Below are 17,842 nucleotides of genomic sequence, written 5' to 3' on the forward strand. Positions count from 1 at the left end.
CATATTTCTTTTTGCTCTGGGCTCTACTTTGGTTTACTTCGCTCATCAAAGAGTCTATTTTGGGTCATAATTAAAATGATTTCTTCTTTCATGACGCTGTATTTCTAGGAAGTGTATCCAAATCCGGTTTTTCTAGTGAAACCAATCAAGATAGCTTTTAGGCCTTAAGAATATGGCCCTTACCATGTGTGGTGGCACAAGCCTATAATCCCAGCAGCTTAGGAGGATCCTGAGTTCAAAGTGGGCCTCAGCAATTTATTGAGGCCCTAAGCAACACAGCAAGACCCTTGTGTCTAAATAAAATATTAAAAAAACAAAAACAAAAACCCTGAAAATAGCCTGGGGCTGTGACTCAGTGGCTAAATGTCCCTAGGTTCAAATTCCTGGTACCAAAAAAAAAAAAAATATGGCCCCTCTTCTCGTGGTTCAGATATAGAGGAGCCGAGTAGTATGAGAGGTCCTGGGTTCAATCCCTAGCACTGAATACATATAAAAGAATATGGTCCAGTCCCTTTTGTGGATATTAAATAATAGCAATAAGACAGTATCTGTAATGGCAACAATGCCACCTGAACCACCCTTGACACCTCAATGGCACTATCACACATGGGGGTGAGGCGCTTGCAGTAAATCTGTGAATATTCATAACCATACTTATTCCACAGATGAAAAAACTGTGACTTAGAATAACCAACCTGCTCAAAATCCTACTGCTAAGGAGTTGGCAAAATTGGAGCACAAGTTTCTTCCCAAAGCTCTTGTTTTCTCTTTAACTCCTGTCTGATTTTACTGAAGATAGCCTGTAGGTTCAACTGGTTGTTCTTTCAACATTTATTTTGGAAATTGTGCATTGAGTTTTGCATCATAGAAAAGGTAGAGAGCCAGAGATGCCTATTTGATGTATTTTGATAGGCACAGAACTATACTTTGTGCTGTAGGGCAATACTGATGCATTTTATATGAATCTGTTATCAAGCTTCCAAATAAGTTTTCAAATATGTATCTTACAGCCAGCATATGCCCTGTTTCCCCCTCTGAATTTTAATTCTTGCTCTGAAGGCCCCCAACCCATTTTTAAAACAGTGTGGAGTGATAAATTGTTCCAATTTACAAAACCTTGTGTTTTTGATGGGCACTATCTATTTATGATACCAGAATTATCCCTTAGCTTATTTTTTTCCTTTGGGAGATGTCCTCATCTTCTTATCTTTCAACTTAAAAGTTAAATGGGACAATTTTTTTAAACTATTTTACTTAAACAAGGGGAAAAATGTGGGTTTTTAGTGATGGCCAAAAAAAGTAAAATGTCAAGTTAAATGTTAGCTCTGGATGATATATGGTTGTCCTTTAGAAACAAGTAAGAATAAAAAATGACATTTCTTTCCCTTTTTGCTCAAAGTCTTCTTATGATATGAATGAATCTAAATGTTTGGCTAAGTTGCCAGTTAATAAGGCCTGCTATTAATTCGGTTAGTTTGTGTGAATATAACTCCTGAAGTTAAATCACAAATACCAGTGTTTACTGAGCAACTATTTTGTGTCTAGATCCATGGTGGGCCTTTCAGAAAAACTGAACCTTCAGTCTTTAATGTACTAATAGAAAGAAGTGTGTACACCAGGTTATAAAAGTAACCTAAGAAGGGCAAGATGAGCTATGGGGAGTCAAAGAATATCAAGTAGAAGAAAGCTGGGAATGCTTCTTGGAGGAGGTAACATTTGAGGAGGGTCTTGAAAAGTTGTCTTTTTTTAAATATTTTTTTTAGTTGTAGATGAACACAATACCTTTACTTTATTTATTTATTTTTACATGGTGCTAGGAATTGAACTGAGTGCCTCACGTATGCTAGGCAAGTGCTCTACCACTGAGCTACAACCCCAGCCCACTGAAAAGTTGTCTTGATTTTGGTAAAGAAGTATGGTTTATGTAGCAAAGACAAGAAGGCTAGAAAGTTTAAGGAGAGTCTGGGGAAGAGCACATTATTTAGTTTGGCTGAGAGAAGGAAGAAACCATGAGAATTTAGAAGGAAAGCGAACAATAAAGATAAAAGTTGAAATTGTGAGCTTGAAAGCAAACATATAGCAGATAGGAACACCATGGCCAAATGTGGTCTCTAAAGAGATTAAGGACAATGACAGCTCCTAACTACAATTATTGAGAAAACTAGAAACAGCACACATAACCAACTTCAGAAATGAAGGGGAGGCATAACTATATACATAGTAACACTAAGAACAGAAGATTTTATTAACAATCTTATGTTAATAGAAATGAAATGTTAGGTGAATGCTAAGTTCTTTAGAGAATACAACTTGTCAAAACTGCAAAAGAAATAGAATATCCATGTAGTCCTATATACCTCAAAATGATTATATAATTAGAAATTTTGCCATCAAAAGAAATAAAAACCCTCAAAATCCAAACAAAAAGACTACATGTCCTGATTGTTTCTTCAGTGAATTGTACCAAATGCTTGAGGAAGAAATTAAGTAACTCATAAAGAGACTTCTGGAATAGAAAGAGAACTCTTACCATCTGCTTTTGAGACCAGCATAAACTTGATCTTACTGCCCAATAAAGACATCATAAGAAAGGAAATTACAAGTAATAACCTGAATAAACATGGGTACAAAATACCTTAATGAACTAAGACATTAGTGAAAAATGACATAACCAAATTGTGTTTATTGTAGGACTGTAAAAACAGACTAATGTTTGGATATCAATCAATGTTATTCACCACAATTAGTGGGATAAAGAAAATGAATCAGTATAATTTAAGTAGATGCAGACAAAACATTTAATAAATATAAGATCTATCCCCTGCCCCATCCACCCCAAAAAACTTTTAAGAAAATCAGATTAGAAGTGGTGGATTTTTTTTAATCTAATAAGGGGTAGCTACAAGAAAGCTATCGAAAATAACATATTTAGTAATAAAATGCTGAGAGTTTTCCCCATGCTATAAGAAACAAGACAAGAATGTCTGTTGCCATTACTTCTGTTCAACAATGTTTTGGACACCCTAGGTATGAAAATTATAAAGGAAGAAATAAAACCTTTTTTATCACATAAAAAAGTCTTTATCACATAAAAGGCCTCATAATTATATATGAAGAAAATTTCAATTCACATATAACTATTAGATTAACCAATGAATTTAGCCAAATGATTAGTCAGTATTTAAAAATGAATATTAGTTATAATTATAAAATGAAATTTAGAAAACAATATCACAGTATTAACAAACCCAATACATCTAGGAGCAAATCACACAGCAGTTATTATAAGACCTAATTTAAGTGGAAAGGTACGAACATAACTAAATGTACAATAACCAAAATCTTGAAACAAATTAAGTAGCCATCAGTCATCATCTAGGGCAATGAGAAGGACCAACCTGTTTCTGTGACACCATGATTAAATACCAGTTCCAAAATAATCTTGAAAGAAGCTAAATACAAAAGAATATATACAATATGATTCAGTTTGTATGTGTTCCTGAAACAATCAAAACTAATTAGTGATGTTTGATGTCTAGATAGTAGTTAATTTGGAGGAAGAGGGAGATTGTGGAACTCAGGAGGGCCAGGAAAGACTACAGATTATATTCTGTTTCATGATCTGGTTGGCCTGAAATCAGCTGTGTTCACTTTACCCTAATTCATCATGCCCCAAACCTATGATTTGGGTACTTCTTATGTGCAATAACATTAATTGAAATATTCACTTAAAAATAAAGGTATAACTCAAGAAAAAACTAGTAACATAATTAAAAATTGGGCAAAGGATTTGAGTTAACTTTTCTTTTTCTTCTTTTTTTATTGATTTAAAAAATGACAGCAGAATGCATTACAATTCTTATTACACATATATACCACAATTTTTCATATTTGCTTGTATATAAAATATGTTGACACCCAATTCATGTCTTCATACAGGTACTTTGGATAATGATGTCTATCACATTCCACCATCCTTGCTAATCCCCTGGCCCTCCCTTTCCCTCCCACCCCTCTGCCTTATCTAGAATTTTAGTTGACTTTTCTTCAAGGAAAATATACAAATAAGAAAAAAAGGATGTGCAAAATTATTATCATTAGAATAATGCAAATCAAAATCATAATTAGATATAACTTATCCCCCACTATTACAACTAAAATTAAACAACAACAGACAAGAATGAGTGTTAGGGAAAGATGTGGGAAAATTTGGAACCCCCAAATATTAATGTGGAAATGTAAAATAGCCCAGTACCACTTGGAAAACTGTCAATTCTTCAAGATGTTAAACATAGAGCTGGGCACAGTGGAGCATGTCTGGAGGAGACTGAGGCAGGAGGAGTAGCTAGTTCAAAGCCAGCCCCAGCAAAAGCAGGGTGCTAAGCAATTCAGTGAAACCCTTTCTCTAAATAACATAAAAAAATAGGGCTGGGATTTGGTTCAGTGGTTGAGTGCCCCTGAGTTCAATCTCTAGTACCAAAACAAATAAACAAAACCATAAAGATAGCACAGGACCCAGAAATGCCATTTCTAGGTACATACTCAAAAGAATAAAAATCATATGTCCACACAAAAACCTGTGCACAAATGCTCACATCCCTATTATTTATAATAGCTAAAAATCTAAAACAACCTAATATATAACATCCATTATATATAAAGAACTAAAATATGGTAAATCCATACAGTGGAATATTGTTTTGCAATAAAAAGTAATGAATTACTGCTGTATGTTATAACATGGATGAACCCTGAAAACCTTGAAAGAAGCCAGTCATAGATGACCACATATCATCTGATTATATTAAATGTCCAAAATAGCCATATTGGAGACAGAAAGTTGATGAGTGATTTCTAGGAGACGGGGAAGTGGAGAAGAGGAGCTATTGCTAAGGGACACAAGACTTTTTTGTGGTGAAAATATTCTGGATTTAGATAGTGTGGATGGTTACACCAACCACTGAATTGCCCACTTTGAAGAGGTGAATTTTATGATGTGTTATATCCCAATAAACTGTTATTTAAAATTAAAATATTACACAGGAAATGACCAATAATTTTGATTACTTTAAGTAAAAAACAGAAGGATACAATAAGCAACTAGGAGATATATTCCTCAGACTTACAGTTGAGATATAATTCTTAGTATAAAAAGGCAATATTTATCAGTGTGCAATTAAAACTTGGGGCTATCAATGTTGCCATTCAATCTGGTTGGGAAGCTAAGTTTTTTTCCCTTTGATCTTCATGTTTTTAGTAATGTGTATTAACTATATAGGAATGATCAGGAGTTATTATTTAGGAAAAAAACAAAACTGTTAAAGGAAAAACCATCATAAAAATCTTAAAAGTGCACACTTTTCTTCTTTAATTCTTTTTTTTCTGAACTGAGAAGGCTCCATACGAAGAAGGTTAGATTATTTATGAAAATTGAGACCCTATACTCCAGTTTTTTCATTTATAAAATGGGGTCCATGATACCAGTCTGTAGAGGTTTATGATGGGGATTAAAAAGGACTAAGGTATGGGAGAATGCTGGCACATAACAGATATTCAAGGAATCCCTTGCCTCTTCATCCCTTCTCTTTTTTACAATTTTTAAATTTTATTTTGTTTTAATATTTATTTTTTTAGGTATAGTTGGACACAATGCCTTTTTAAAATTTATTTATTTTTATGGGGTGCTGAGGATCGAACCCAGGGCCTCACACATGAGGTGAACGCTCTACTGTTGAGCCACAACCCCAGCCCCATCCCTTCTCTTTTAGTCTTGAAATTTAATTGTATCTGTTTAAAAAAAATAAAAAAGAGGGTACATTTGAGCAAGGACCATTGGAGAAGGAACTAAATAAGCTTATTTCAGGCAGATAGCTCTGAATACACATAGTTCCATGCTGAAAAGACTTAAAAAAATTTTTTTTTTAATTGTTTATAGACCTTTATTTTATTTATTTATTTTTATGTGGCAGTGCCTCACACATGCCAGGCAAGCGCTCTACCACTGAGCCACAACCCCAGTCCCTCCATGTTGAAAAGACTTTAAAAGTGTCTTTGAAAGGAGAAAATAGCAGAGGGGGGAAGAAAACCCAGACCCAGAAGATCTGTGGCATAATAAATGACCTAGAGACTTATCTTTCTTCCTTTTGGGCATTTGGCAAGTCACTTTCCCCTCTGGCTCCTATTATTTTCATTTGGCAAATTAAGGGATTGGATTAAGTGTCCTCCTTTAAAAATTGTACAGTTTGGAGGCTCTGTGACTGGGATTTTGATTCTCAACGGGCCCTCCTGGGGAGTCTAAATTGATGTGACATTCTTGCAATGTTTAAATCTGAGCTTTGTTTGTTCTGTCTTGGCCAACTGTGGCCAGGCCAGCAGCCCCCCTGCTCACTCTCTTGCTGGTGCTCAGTTCCCAACATGGTGTTTATTTAGGGATTGCAATTTCCTTACTGGCGTGCGCCCCCGCCAGCAGGGTTGAAAAGTCAACCACAGGCCTCATGTGAACTTCCCCTTTCAAGTTGCAGTAATGACAGTGTACCAACCAACACAAGCCTCATCCCTAAGGCATGGTCCAGTTTCCACATCCATCAGGCCACACTGGTGACTTGGGGTGGCCTGAATTCCATAGACGCCTGTTGCTTTTTCCATGAGACAGAATGGTTGAACATAGAAGGATTTGTGGTATGTTTTGGAGATCTTAAGAAAGAGGCCCCAAGCCCAATGAGGAGATTGGTTCAAAGGAATAAGAAGAGCAAGTTCAGGTTGCTGGAAGTCCAGTGAGATTCTTTACTAAATCTTTTTATCAAGAGCATTGGAAGAGAAATAGAGGGGTTAGGTATCCATCTTTTTAGGCTCCCCAAAATGTATTAGCTGTGTTGTAAATGAGTATTTCACCGAATTACTGCTATTCTCAGAAAATGGGCAGCTGTAATTCAAGTCCTGTTTGTATTCAGACATATGTGTAAGATGACATCCAATCCATCCTTACGGAGGGTGGTGCTACATACATGGAGGGACTACCTACTCATCTGGAAGCAGTTTCTGAAACTTTTTTTCCTCCTTTTCCTTTCTTCCCAACCTCTTCACTATTTCTCTTGACCTTGCTCTGTGATCTTTAGATGAAAAGTACTATGTGGGAGAAAGAACCAGAATAGCTCAGTTTTTAGGTGGCACACCTTCTCTGAAACCAGTCTTTCCTGAGGTTGGCCTGGGTACAGCAAGGTCCCAGTATGTGTCCTACTCTGAATAGTTCCAAGGAAGGCTGTTGAGGAAACTATTTCAGTATACTAGAGAGGAATCCTTGGACAGGTTATTTACCTTCAATATGTCTCTTGATCTGTTACGTGGGTAAAATATGTCCTTAACTCATGGGTTTGGGGGAAGTGAGATTTTTCTTTAAGTAATCAATACACATCAGCTGCTGTTGGTTTTGTTTTGTGTTTTATTTTTTTGCTTGTAGATGGACACAATACATTTATTATTTATTTTTTATGCAGTGCTGAGGATGGAACCCAGTGTTTCACATATGCTAAGCAAGGGCTCTACCACTGAGCCCATAACCCCAGCCTGGTTGTTGTTGTTTTTAACACATTTTTAATACCAGAATGGAAAATACTGTTTGTTTCTGTCCAGTGCTATTCCTTTCTGCATATTCAGATAATGCAAATTTATTGATATTTTAAACATTTTTCTAAATGAGAAATAAAACAGGAAGAAAAAAAGACATAAAAGATAAATCTTTTGATGTTATTTTTCCCCCAGTCTGAGGAATTTGCAAATAATACAGATTTTTGTTTCTCCCTCTCTTGAAAGAAGTGATTATCTAGGGAGTGAGTAAAAATTACTGATGACAAAGTTTTTACTCCATAGATGATTCTGATGCATTTAGTCCACAGATTGGTACTGTGGAGACTTTGCTTTAGTGTGTATCTCAGTGTGTATTTCAATTGAAATGATTTTCAATTAGCCAGTGCTCCCTTCTATGTGTTGGGAATGTAGAAAGTTCTTCATTTTCAAGCAACTTTTTATGCCAGGCAGATAGATACCCAGCTTAGAGGCACATGTACAGAGTGCTACATTGGTTATTAAAATATTGACATACTTTCACAGATATCTCAAACTCTCAAAGTGCCCCCAATCCAGCCCTTACCCTGGGATCCTGAAATTCAGCAATTAAAGAGCTTACTGCAGGAACTCCCCAAATCTAGTTCCAGTGTAACCAAATGGTATCGTTTGATTGTTCTTTTTCTGTTCCTTAGTGGTTGTTGAATGACTTAGCAGTCACCCTTGACCCCATGGGATTTAATATACTGGGGTTTCTTTTCTAGTTTTGATAACATGGTTTCATTTCCAGTTTTGGTAACACAGCTTCATTGAAACTGCTCTCATATCACCAATGACATTCTCAACTTTACTTTGATTTCCCTTCCATCTCAAAACTATTCAGCCTCTTATTTTTTTGAGACTTTCCATAATTTTCATTAATTTTTGCCCCTGTTTTATCCTGGTAATGATTCCACTGGTTTTTCTAATCTTGATTCTCAGCCATGTCTGAGAATTCTTTCACCATCTCTGTCGTCTCAACTTCAGTTTTAGCTTCTGCTTTTATCATTAACTTCACAAAGACCATCTTATTGCCATCTTGTTTACAAGATTTTAAATGACTCTTGGTCATACCCAAGAACATACTCCTGGCTTGGTTCTAAAGACTGGTTATCATTCCACTTCATCTTCCTTTCATTTCCAACTCCTCTGCAACTAAACATGATCTATGCTCTTTAATCTGTCTTTTAACTCCTTGATACATAGTCTGTATTCATTCTCTTGTTCTTTCAAATATTATATGCTGCATACCATACTTAATGTTTATGTTTTTGTGTGCATTATTACTCCTGACCAGAAATAATTTTATCTTCTTTATGATAACCTTATTGTTGTGCAAATCCCAAATTGTGCAAATCTTCCTGTGCTTTCTGGAGAGCTTTTGACAGTAATATAGTAGTTTTACTGATTTCTCATTTTCTGCGAATATTGCATCTTACTCTGTTTTGGTGTTTCCTTTCATACTATTACTTGTGCATTATACTCCTCTGTTACAAGTGACAGAGGCTCTACTCTTGTAATTTGGCATTCTGGGGAGTGGATGGTTCAGACACAGCTATATCTAGGTATTCAAATGATATGCAGGCCACAGCCAACTATAAGCCCACATTTTCCTTACTCTCAGAAGAGACAGGCAGCAGATATATAGTCATATCTGCTCTAGCCCTGTATTTAGTAATCTTCCTAGAAGAACTCTGATTGGCTAGGGGTGAATTCATAACTCTAGCTAAACCAATCACTATACTTAGAAGATCCATGGTATTTGCCTCTTGGCAGGGATACACAGTTGAAAAACCACTAAACTAAAGGGAGTTGGGAGGCTGGAGATGTGGCTGAGTGGTAGTATTTGTAGAGTGTTTGCCTAGCATGTATGAAGCCCTCAGTATCATCCTTAGTTTGAAACAAAACAAAACAAATAAAGTACAGGGAGTAGGGGAGATACACTTCCCAATAGGAAAAGAGGTTGAGCAGATGGGAAAAAAAAAAAAACAAACAGAAAAAAAACAAAAACAAAAAAGAACAAAAGAAAGAAAGAAAAAGTCATAGATATGCTATATAAGAAATGGGAGAGAAGAAAACAGTAGGTTCATTCAGTACATATTGTGGATGTGTATTACCTATTATACCGGAAGATTTACTTGCTGTGACTCATTTAATTCTCATAACAATCTTAGGTTGCAGGATTAGCAAGGTTAAAAATATTCTCACAAAGTTAAACAGGATTGAATAAAAAATGGAAGCAACGGTCTTGTGTATCTAATAGAACTGGGGAGTTGATGTGGACTGCGTTATAGTTGATTTCTGATAATAATGGCAAACCTTACTCTACAGGCAGAGGTTTTATGATAGGTACTTTGTATGCATCATACATCATTTGTAATTTTTTTAACATGCTTGTGAGCAATCTTATTTCAGAGAGGCTGAGCATCCTGCCCCAAAATGTAAAGCATGAACTTAGATTGGCATCCAGGTTTATGACACTCTAAGGGTTAGATTTTTCACCTTTTTTGTGTAGTCTGTCTGAAATTTTGTTAGACTTTCTGATAGAATTAACTCTGTGAACAATAAAACAGACTCAATCATGGAAATCAGAACTTCAAAAATCACATAGAACAAGAACCACTAGAGAGATTTTATCTTTTGGCAGGTCATCAGTAGTGTGTACACAATAGGAAGGACGCCTTCCAGGGGTCTGAGCTTCATGAAGAACAAGTCAAAAGTAGGCAAATGAAACCATGATAAGAAACCAGAGCATTCTAATTGCTTTTAATTTGACCTAGTCCAGACTGGTTCTGTGCTTGTATGTTTTGCCATGAAGAATTAGAAAGTCATCTGTAAAATCAGATAAAACAAAACAGCAGCATGTCCTTGTCATCTTCATCTTTTGATAGTTTGATAAGTCCTACAAGGAGTTTTTTTAAAAAGTTTCTTATTATGCATTTTTCTCCCAAATATGTCTTAAGACTGTGTCACCTTCTTTTTGGAGTGCTTAACTGAAGTTCCTATGACCATGGTTAGGCCACTCAATAAATCCTTCCAAAGGCAGGGCATTATTTTGTAAAGAGAAAAGACAGCCCAAGACCAAGGGCTATTTAGTTAGTAGTTTGCAGCTGTAACTATGATTTTTTAAAAGTTACGCCTTCAACAGCCTCTGTGGTATCCAGTAATAATAGTTTAGAATTTTATTCTAAATAAAGTGTAATATAATTATGTAGGGACATTTCCTGAACATTAGATCACATCTTCTTTAAACCAAGTTGGCACTAAGTTTGTTGATCAATGTCTGTAGATTGATACGTGATCATGGTGAGTTCCTTGCTCTGTAAAAACTGCTTGTAATTTTTTCTTCTTGGCCTGATATTAAAATGAAACCAGTAATTCTTAGTATTTAAAAGAAAGCACACTGTGACACTCAGAAATAACATAATCGTTTCTTTTTGTGACTAAATGTTGCTTTTTTTGTGTGATGCCCACTCACCATTTAAGTGTTCACAATTCCTAGAGAGAAACTGAAATCTATTTCTTGCTGTTTAAGGGGCATATAATATTTGACAAACACAAAATGAGTAATAAAAGCATCTTGACTGGAAAAGATGTTCTAGAAAGTTTGCTCCCAGGGTTGCTGTACACTTGTGCCAAGATGGATAGCTCTTGAAAGTAGGTTTATGTTTCTATAAATGTGCTTAGTAAAGTTCCCTTGGTCTCTTATGCATTGTTCAATCTTGTGCCTTCTGAATACCTGCAGTATTTAAAATATCTGAATCATCTAAAGACCTTGAGGAAATTCAGATTCAGATTTAGCAGTTCTGCATTGGGAGCCTGAGATTTTGCATGTCTATAAAGCCCCCAGATGATATCCATTATGCTGATCTGTAGACTACATTTTGATTAGTAAAGATCTAGATACTCTCTTGTTAAAGAATGATATTCATGTATCTTGTTGAGATCGAATTGGTATCTCACACCTGGCAAAGTAACTGGTACCAAGTAGTTAAAGTAATGAATGAGAGTAAATCCCTGTTTTCAAGTTCACTACCAATCTCAGGCATACATGTCCTAGGGGAAAAAAAAATCCAAAGATTATTTTGTAAAGAGAGAAAAGACAGAAATAAATGTATTTTGGTTTTCCCGCTCAATTTGTATTTTCATTGCTACAATTCTTGTGCTCAAGAGCTAGTTCTAGGGCTGGGATTGTGGCTCAGCGGTAGAGTGCTCGCTTTGCATGTGTGAGGCCGTGGGTTCCATCCTCAGCACCACATAAAATAAATAAATAAAGGTATTGTGTCCAACTACAACTACAAAATAAATATTAAAAAAAGAGCTAGTTCTAATATTCATGGTTAGTTTAAAACTAGTAGGGTGGGCCTAAATGGCTGATAAGGTTTAATTCTGGTGGCTTATTTATTAGCTGAGGGACACCTATTTTGCATCGTCATCTTTTGAATAATAGAGTAAAATGATCTTACATATGCATTTTAAGTAGGAGTTGTGATCCCAATATATGTATAAAATTTTTACAAGTATTTTATAAATGTGTAGAAAGAAAGGACTTGAAAGAGTTACTCAGTCCAGGTTAATTTTTCTAATTAACAGGGAAAGAAACAACAATTTTGTTTCCCCCCTGAAAATTTTTTTCCATATTCTTAACAGCCTATAAGCAAAATATAAAATTAAAAATGACAAATTGTCTTCTTATCTCAAGACTATTGGGAAAATGTCTCCTGAAACATTAGGTGATGAATTCAGTATGGGAGTCCATGCCTCTTGTTTTGCTGCTAAAGTCAGATCAAGTTCAAACCACTTTTGAGTGACGGAAACTAACAAAGTGATCTGGATAGTTAAGCCCCACTAATATTAAACTGGGATAATTGTGGCAAGTTTTTCCTTGAATAACTCCAATTTTTATTTTGACTCTTCAACTTACTAATATAACTTTGAGATTAACGTGGAACATTTGGTTATTATAGACTTTGGGGAAAGTCACTGTATCTTTTATCTTCCCTTCCTTGTGTCTTTAAGGAAGGCCCACATTTATCTGCTTCTAGAGCTTGTTTATTTGTGAAACAATCAAGATATGTTTGGAAAATCACAACATAAATTGGTTTAAAATATCAGTTGTTAATAACACGTAAAGATGTTCAGATGAAGTAAAATCTGGTGATTAGGAGTGACATGTCGCTCGACCTTCTGAAACTTTTCAGGATAGTATAGCATATATCTTCATTTTTTTCACCTCTGTACTCTAGATCAATGCTTAGAGCTATTGAATGCGTCTTTTCTGAAAGAAAACATCCATAAACCACTTTCAGCTATATATGGACTTCCATTTTCCTCTTGAATATGCAAGCTTTTGGCCATTTGTCTAGTTCTAGAGTTTTTGTTTTGTTTTGTTTTAATGATAAAACTCCTTCTGCCTGAGTTCTTGGAGCTGAGGCATTTGTGAAACCGTGAGTGTGGCAGCTATTTTATTTGCCTTTGATTTTCAGGTCTATGTTTCCTTGGTCTTTCTCTGTCTCAATGTTTTGCTTATCTTCTTGGTGACAACCAAAAACCATCTGTATGTTATATCTGTTCTCCTTGCGGATCGTAATTGGGTTTTCTTATTTATTTCTCTCTATGCTCATGATTTCAAGAATGATTTCTATTGCTCATAAACTTGACTTGTTACATTAGATCAGAAATAGAGATAAGGACAGAATAAATATATCCTTATGAAAGTGCCTCCTACAACATTATTTCTTTTTATATATCGGGATAGCTGCAGCTAAAGGGTGGGAATAGTTTGAGATAAAAGAAAGATATTAATTAATTTAAAAACTTAGTAAAAGTGAAAAATATTTTCAAAATCTTTTGTCACTTTTAAATCAAGAAGATTTGGTCTATTAAGAAACTTTATATCTTATCCAGTTCTGATCTTTCCTTAGTAGTATGTAATTTTTTACCATCCAATGGAAAGTGCCTTCCAACCATAGAAGGTGGGTAGCTGTGGTCATTTTTAAAGCCTCAGGAGTTGACTGAGCATGAAACTGAGGGTTTATGAGAATGCAATTTCTTCTCCACTTGCCCTCAAGATTGAAACCTGGAATTCTACCCAGTGTTATAAAAAATTAAAAATTAAAACAAAATTAAGGTCTAAACTGGGCACAGTGGCATTTGTCTGTAATTGTGGTTACTTAGGAGGCTGAGGCAGGAAGGGTTTAAGTTCCAGGCCAGCCTGGGCAACTTAGCAAGACACTAAGAAAAGGGCGAGGCATGTAGCTCTGTGGTAGACTGCTTGCCTACCATGTATGAAGCTGTGTGTTCAAACCCTGGTACTGGAAAAAAAAAATCCATGATGTGAGGACTATCCAGTGTATTGCTGTCCAGACAGACAGACAGACAGACACACACACACACACACACACACACACACACACATACTTAAATATGTATATATGTGTATACACACAAATATAAATGTGGTCTCTTCAGACTTGGGTCTAAAATTCCAGAAGATTTCATATGTAGAAAGTAGGTTCACACTTCCAGTTAAACTTTTATAAAAATTATATTCTCTTTAAAAAATTGTTTTAGTTGTAGATGGACATAGTATCTTTATTTTTATTTATTTATTGTATGTGGTGTTGAGGATTGAACCCAGGGCCTTGTGTGTGAGTCAAGTGCTCTACCACTGAGCTACAACCTCAGCCCTCTTGTAAACTCTTTTTTTTTAAAAAAAAATATATATATATTTTTAACATCTTTTTTTGTTGTTGTTTGTTTATTTTTATGTGGTGCTGAGGATCGAACCCAGAGTCTCACATGTGTGAGGCAAACGCCCTGCCACTGAGCCACAACACCAGTCCCCTCCCATAGCCTTTTAATTGTTCCTCTTTTAATCTGTGAAGTTCTCATAGCTTAGAACTCAAGTGAGTCACTAAGTATGATTCCCGTATTCATCAGCTTAGGCTGCCTTAATAAAATACCATAGACTGGGTAGGGTAAACAATGGGAATTTGTTTTTCAAAGTACTGGAGGCTGGGAGTCTCAGATCAGGAGGTCAAGCATGGTTGGGTTCTGAGGAGGGCACTTTTCCTGACTTGTAGTTGGCCACTTTCTTGCTATGACATTATATGAGGGGAGGAGGAAAATAGAGGGAGAACACACACACGTACTCTCTGGTGTCTCTTCCTATAAAGGCATTAATGTCGTCATGAAGTTCCCATCATCACGACCTCATCTAACCCTAATTGTCTTCCAAAGGCCCATCTCCAAATATTATCACCTTGAGATTAGTTCATATATAAATTTGGGGTGGAACACAAACATTCAATCCATAATACTTCCCTTTATCAAACTGGTAGTATTCAAGATTTCTAGTGGTGGGTGGCATCTAAAATTGAAAAATACTGATAGACTATCCATAAACAACATGAATGGTAGTTTTCTCTAGGTAGAAGAAAGAGATTTTCTTCATTTCTCATGCATTTAAAGTATGTTGCTTTTATAACTGGAAAACTATAATAGGTGTTCTTTTTAAAGGAAAATGAAGCTGCAGTATGTAACTTGTCATAATAATCTTGAAAATTTTAGAATCCTTTTATTTCACCTTGGGATTTTTCTGAGGTTTAATGAAAGTGTCTACTGTACTCTGAGTCCTTGGTTATGGGTACTTAATGAAGCTCAGTAAATAGTTGTCATTTTTCTTCCTTTTCCTCCTTTTAATATGATGACTTAATGATTGTAATTATTATTATATTGCTACAGGAGGTATGCTATTGAGCAAATAATACAGGAAAATAAAATAAATAATAGCCACAAAGACAGGACAGACATGTTTGTTAGAAGACTTTAAAAAAATGAATTAGTTATAAATAAAATAGCCCTTTATAGTGTTTACTTTTGAAATTCTTAGTCTTTTAGATTCTTAAAAAAAAAGAATTGGTGACTTGTTTTCATTAATATTCAATGACAAATTTAATATAAGCTCCTTAAATATTTGCAGTAAAACAACAGGTAAATGGGTGACAGTAAGAAAATTTAAGGTCAAACTTTTGATGTGCTTCATTCTGAAGACTAATTTGAGTCTAATTCCTGAGGTTGGGGAAATTTTTTTGTTGTTGTTTGCTTGCTTGCTTGCTTGGTTCTGCTGCAAAAGCACTTTCTTTTCTATGTCGAATGCATTGTCTCTTATTATGTACTCTCTTGTGTATAGAGTCTGTCTTTGGTTGTTTTTTTCTCAATTAATCCCACATCTGAATGTAATATTTTTAGTTTTTTTGGGTCTGTAAATCAATAGGTTAGAAATGCCCTGCAAGGTAGTCATGTTTTTTGTCACGTAGGGACCTGACTGCTGGCCAAATAAATCATGATGTTGTGATATATTATTTCCAGTTGCTATAAATTTTCAATATTTAGTGTATCAGTCATACTAAGTCAAGATTCAGTTATTTAATTTTGCTTATATCTGCATTTTGGATGAGAATCCTTTTCTCCATTAGTAGGTTTGAATTTCCTTCTGAGTCAAATTCCAAGCATGCCTCATAAAACCAGCCGGGGAATATACGCTTGAAGCAATGCTTTTTTTTAATCTTTTCAAGTGGACTTAAAAATATAGTCCTTGCTAGACTATATTCCAAATTATCAATTTTCCACTTAAATCATGTTTTTCTTTAACACTTTAAATCCCTGTTGTCACCATTGTTTTGGTAATTTGGTTCCTAGATATTAGTGAAACAAATTGAAATAACTCTCTGTATTGTGTTGACATGTGACATGTGACTGGATTATGAACTTAGTTATCTTATAAATGATCCTTGGAAGTGAAAAAAATATATTTTTCAGAATTTAGGATTATATCTACATAATTAATGTATTACTACCAAATTGCTTTTTAAAACTCTGTTTCTGACAATGCTGAAAACAAAACAAAACAATGTTCTTTCTTTCTTTTTTCCACCAACAGGACACAAAAATCGCTTCATTGGAGCGAAACATAAGGGATCTTGAGGATGAGATCCAGATGTTAAAAGCCAATGGTGTGCTGAACACTGAGGACCGTGAAGAAGAGATCAAACAAATAGAGGTTTACAAAAGTCACTCCAAGTTTATGAAGACCAAGGTACAAACCAGAGTTACAGACTTTTATATTCTTGGTGTAACTAGAAAGTTATGGTTTGCATGTATACTTTTTCCAAATACTTACATAATCTGCTTTATGTAATATCATGAACTAAATGAACAATGAAGAATAATGCAGAGGATTGTTAGTTCAGAAATGTAGATTCCATAAAGGGATCAGAGAAAACTTGGGGTGGGATTTCTATTCATTGTGAGGTTTAGGTCTTAACAAAATATCATAAACCACAACAGCCAAGGTGTAGCACACACAGTCCCTAAATTACTGTAGGAATGAAGACCGCAGGAATATATATGAATGAACTCAGAAGTTTGGGCTGAGGCTCTAACTCAGTGGTAGAGCACTTGTCTACGATCACACAAGAGGCCCAGGGTTCAATCCCAGTACTGAGAAAAAAAAAAGAAGTTTGGGGGAAATTATTGTTTTGACTTTAGCTTTTCATTCCCATTCCATCATTCAACAATAGATTAGTTGTTCAAGTCATTTCTACAGCTGGAAATGCCCTGAAATTGGCAAACTGTCCTTCATCATGGAATCTGTTTAGGTGAATAAAACATTTCTGTGGTCTTTAGCAAGCAAGTCATGACCTTTATTAGCCCACCTTTGTCTAAGAGACCATCAGTTTTTTAGTTAGATTAACTTTTAGTGGCTAGTTGCTTTTGAGTTCCAAAATGGTCAAGTCTGAGGAATGTTTGAAGAGATCTTGTAGTGGGGTGAGATGTAAAGAGTACAGGCTAAAGACAAAAACAGACTCTGGAAAGTCTCTAGCTTGCCCTTGCTAGCTTATGGACTTGGGGGAAGTGACTTAAGTCACTCAGTCATACTCTCATCCTCTATAAAATGGGGTCAACACTGCCAAATCTAAAACATGGCTCAAGGAGATTGAAAGAGATAATGCAGTGAAAGCACCTGGCTCAAAAAAAAAATAGCTAATAATTATAAACATTACTCTTGAAGGTGTATAACTAAATAATAATAATAATAATAATAATAATAATAGTAATAGTAATATAATAGCAATTTTATATTTAAGCTGAATTATGTAGAAAAAATTATTTCTGAGAAATACAAATAAGAATGAATTCTTCATTCATGCAGATATACCTTAGAGGCTGGTAAACATTA

The 17,842-nt window shown here is 35.2% G+C and overlaps 1 protein-coding gene across 19 annotated transcripts in view; it reads left to right on the forward strand.

The window, feature by feature from the left end:
- Nucleotides 1-17,842, forward strand: part of Erc2 (ELKS/RAB6-interacting/CAST family member 2) — an 873,922-nt gene that overhangs the window by 277,259 nt on the left and 578,821 nt on the right. For all 19 annotated transcript variants that reach the window (XR_013434457.1, XR_013434456.1, XM_078038390.1 and 16 more), the window contains one exon: nucleotides 16,544-16,699. Coding sequence is in view for 17 of the 19 variants with exons in the window: in XM_078038390.1 (XP_077894516.1) it covers nucleotides 16,544-16,699 (156 nt within the window). In the remaining 2 variants the exon portion in view is untranslated. The remainder of the gene's footprint in view (nucleotides 1-16,543; nucleotides 16,700-17,842) is intronic.

Source organism: Ictidomys tridecemlineatus, chromosome 2, assembly GCF_052094955.1.
Source record: "Ictidomys tridecemlineatus isolate mIctTri1 chromosome 2, mIctTri1.hap1, whole genome shotgun sequence".
Classification (NCBI taxonomy): domain Eukaryota; kingdom Metazoa; phylum Chordata; class Mammalia; order Rodentia; family Sciuridae; genus Ictidomys; species Ictidomys tridecemlineatus.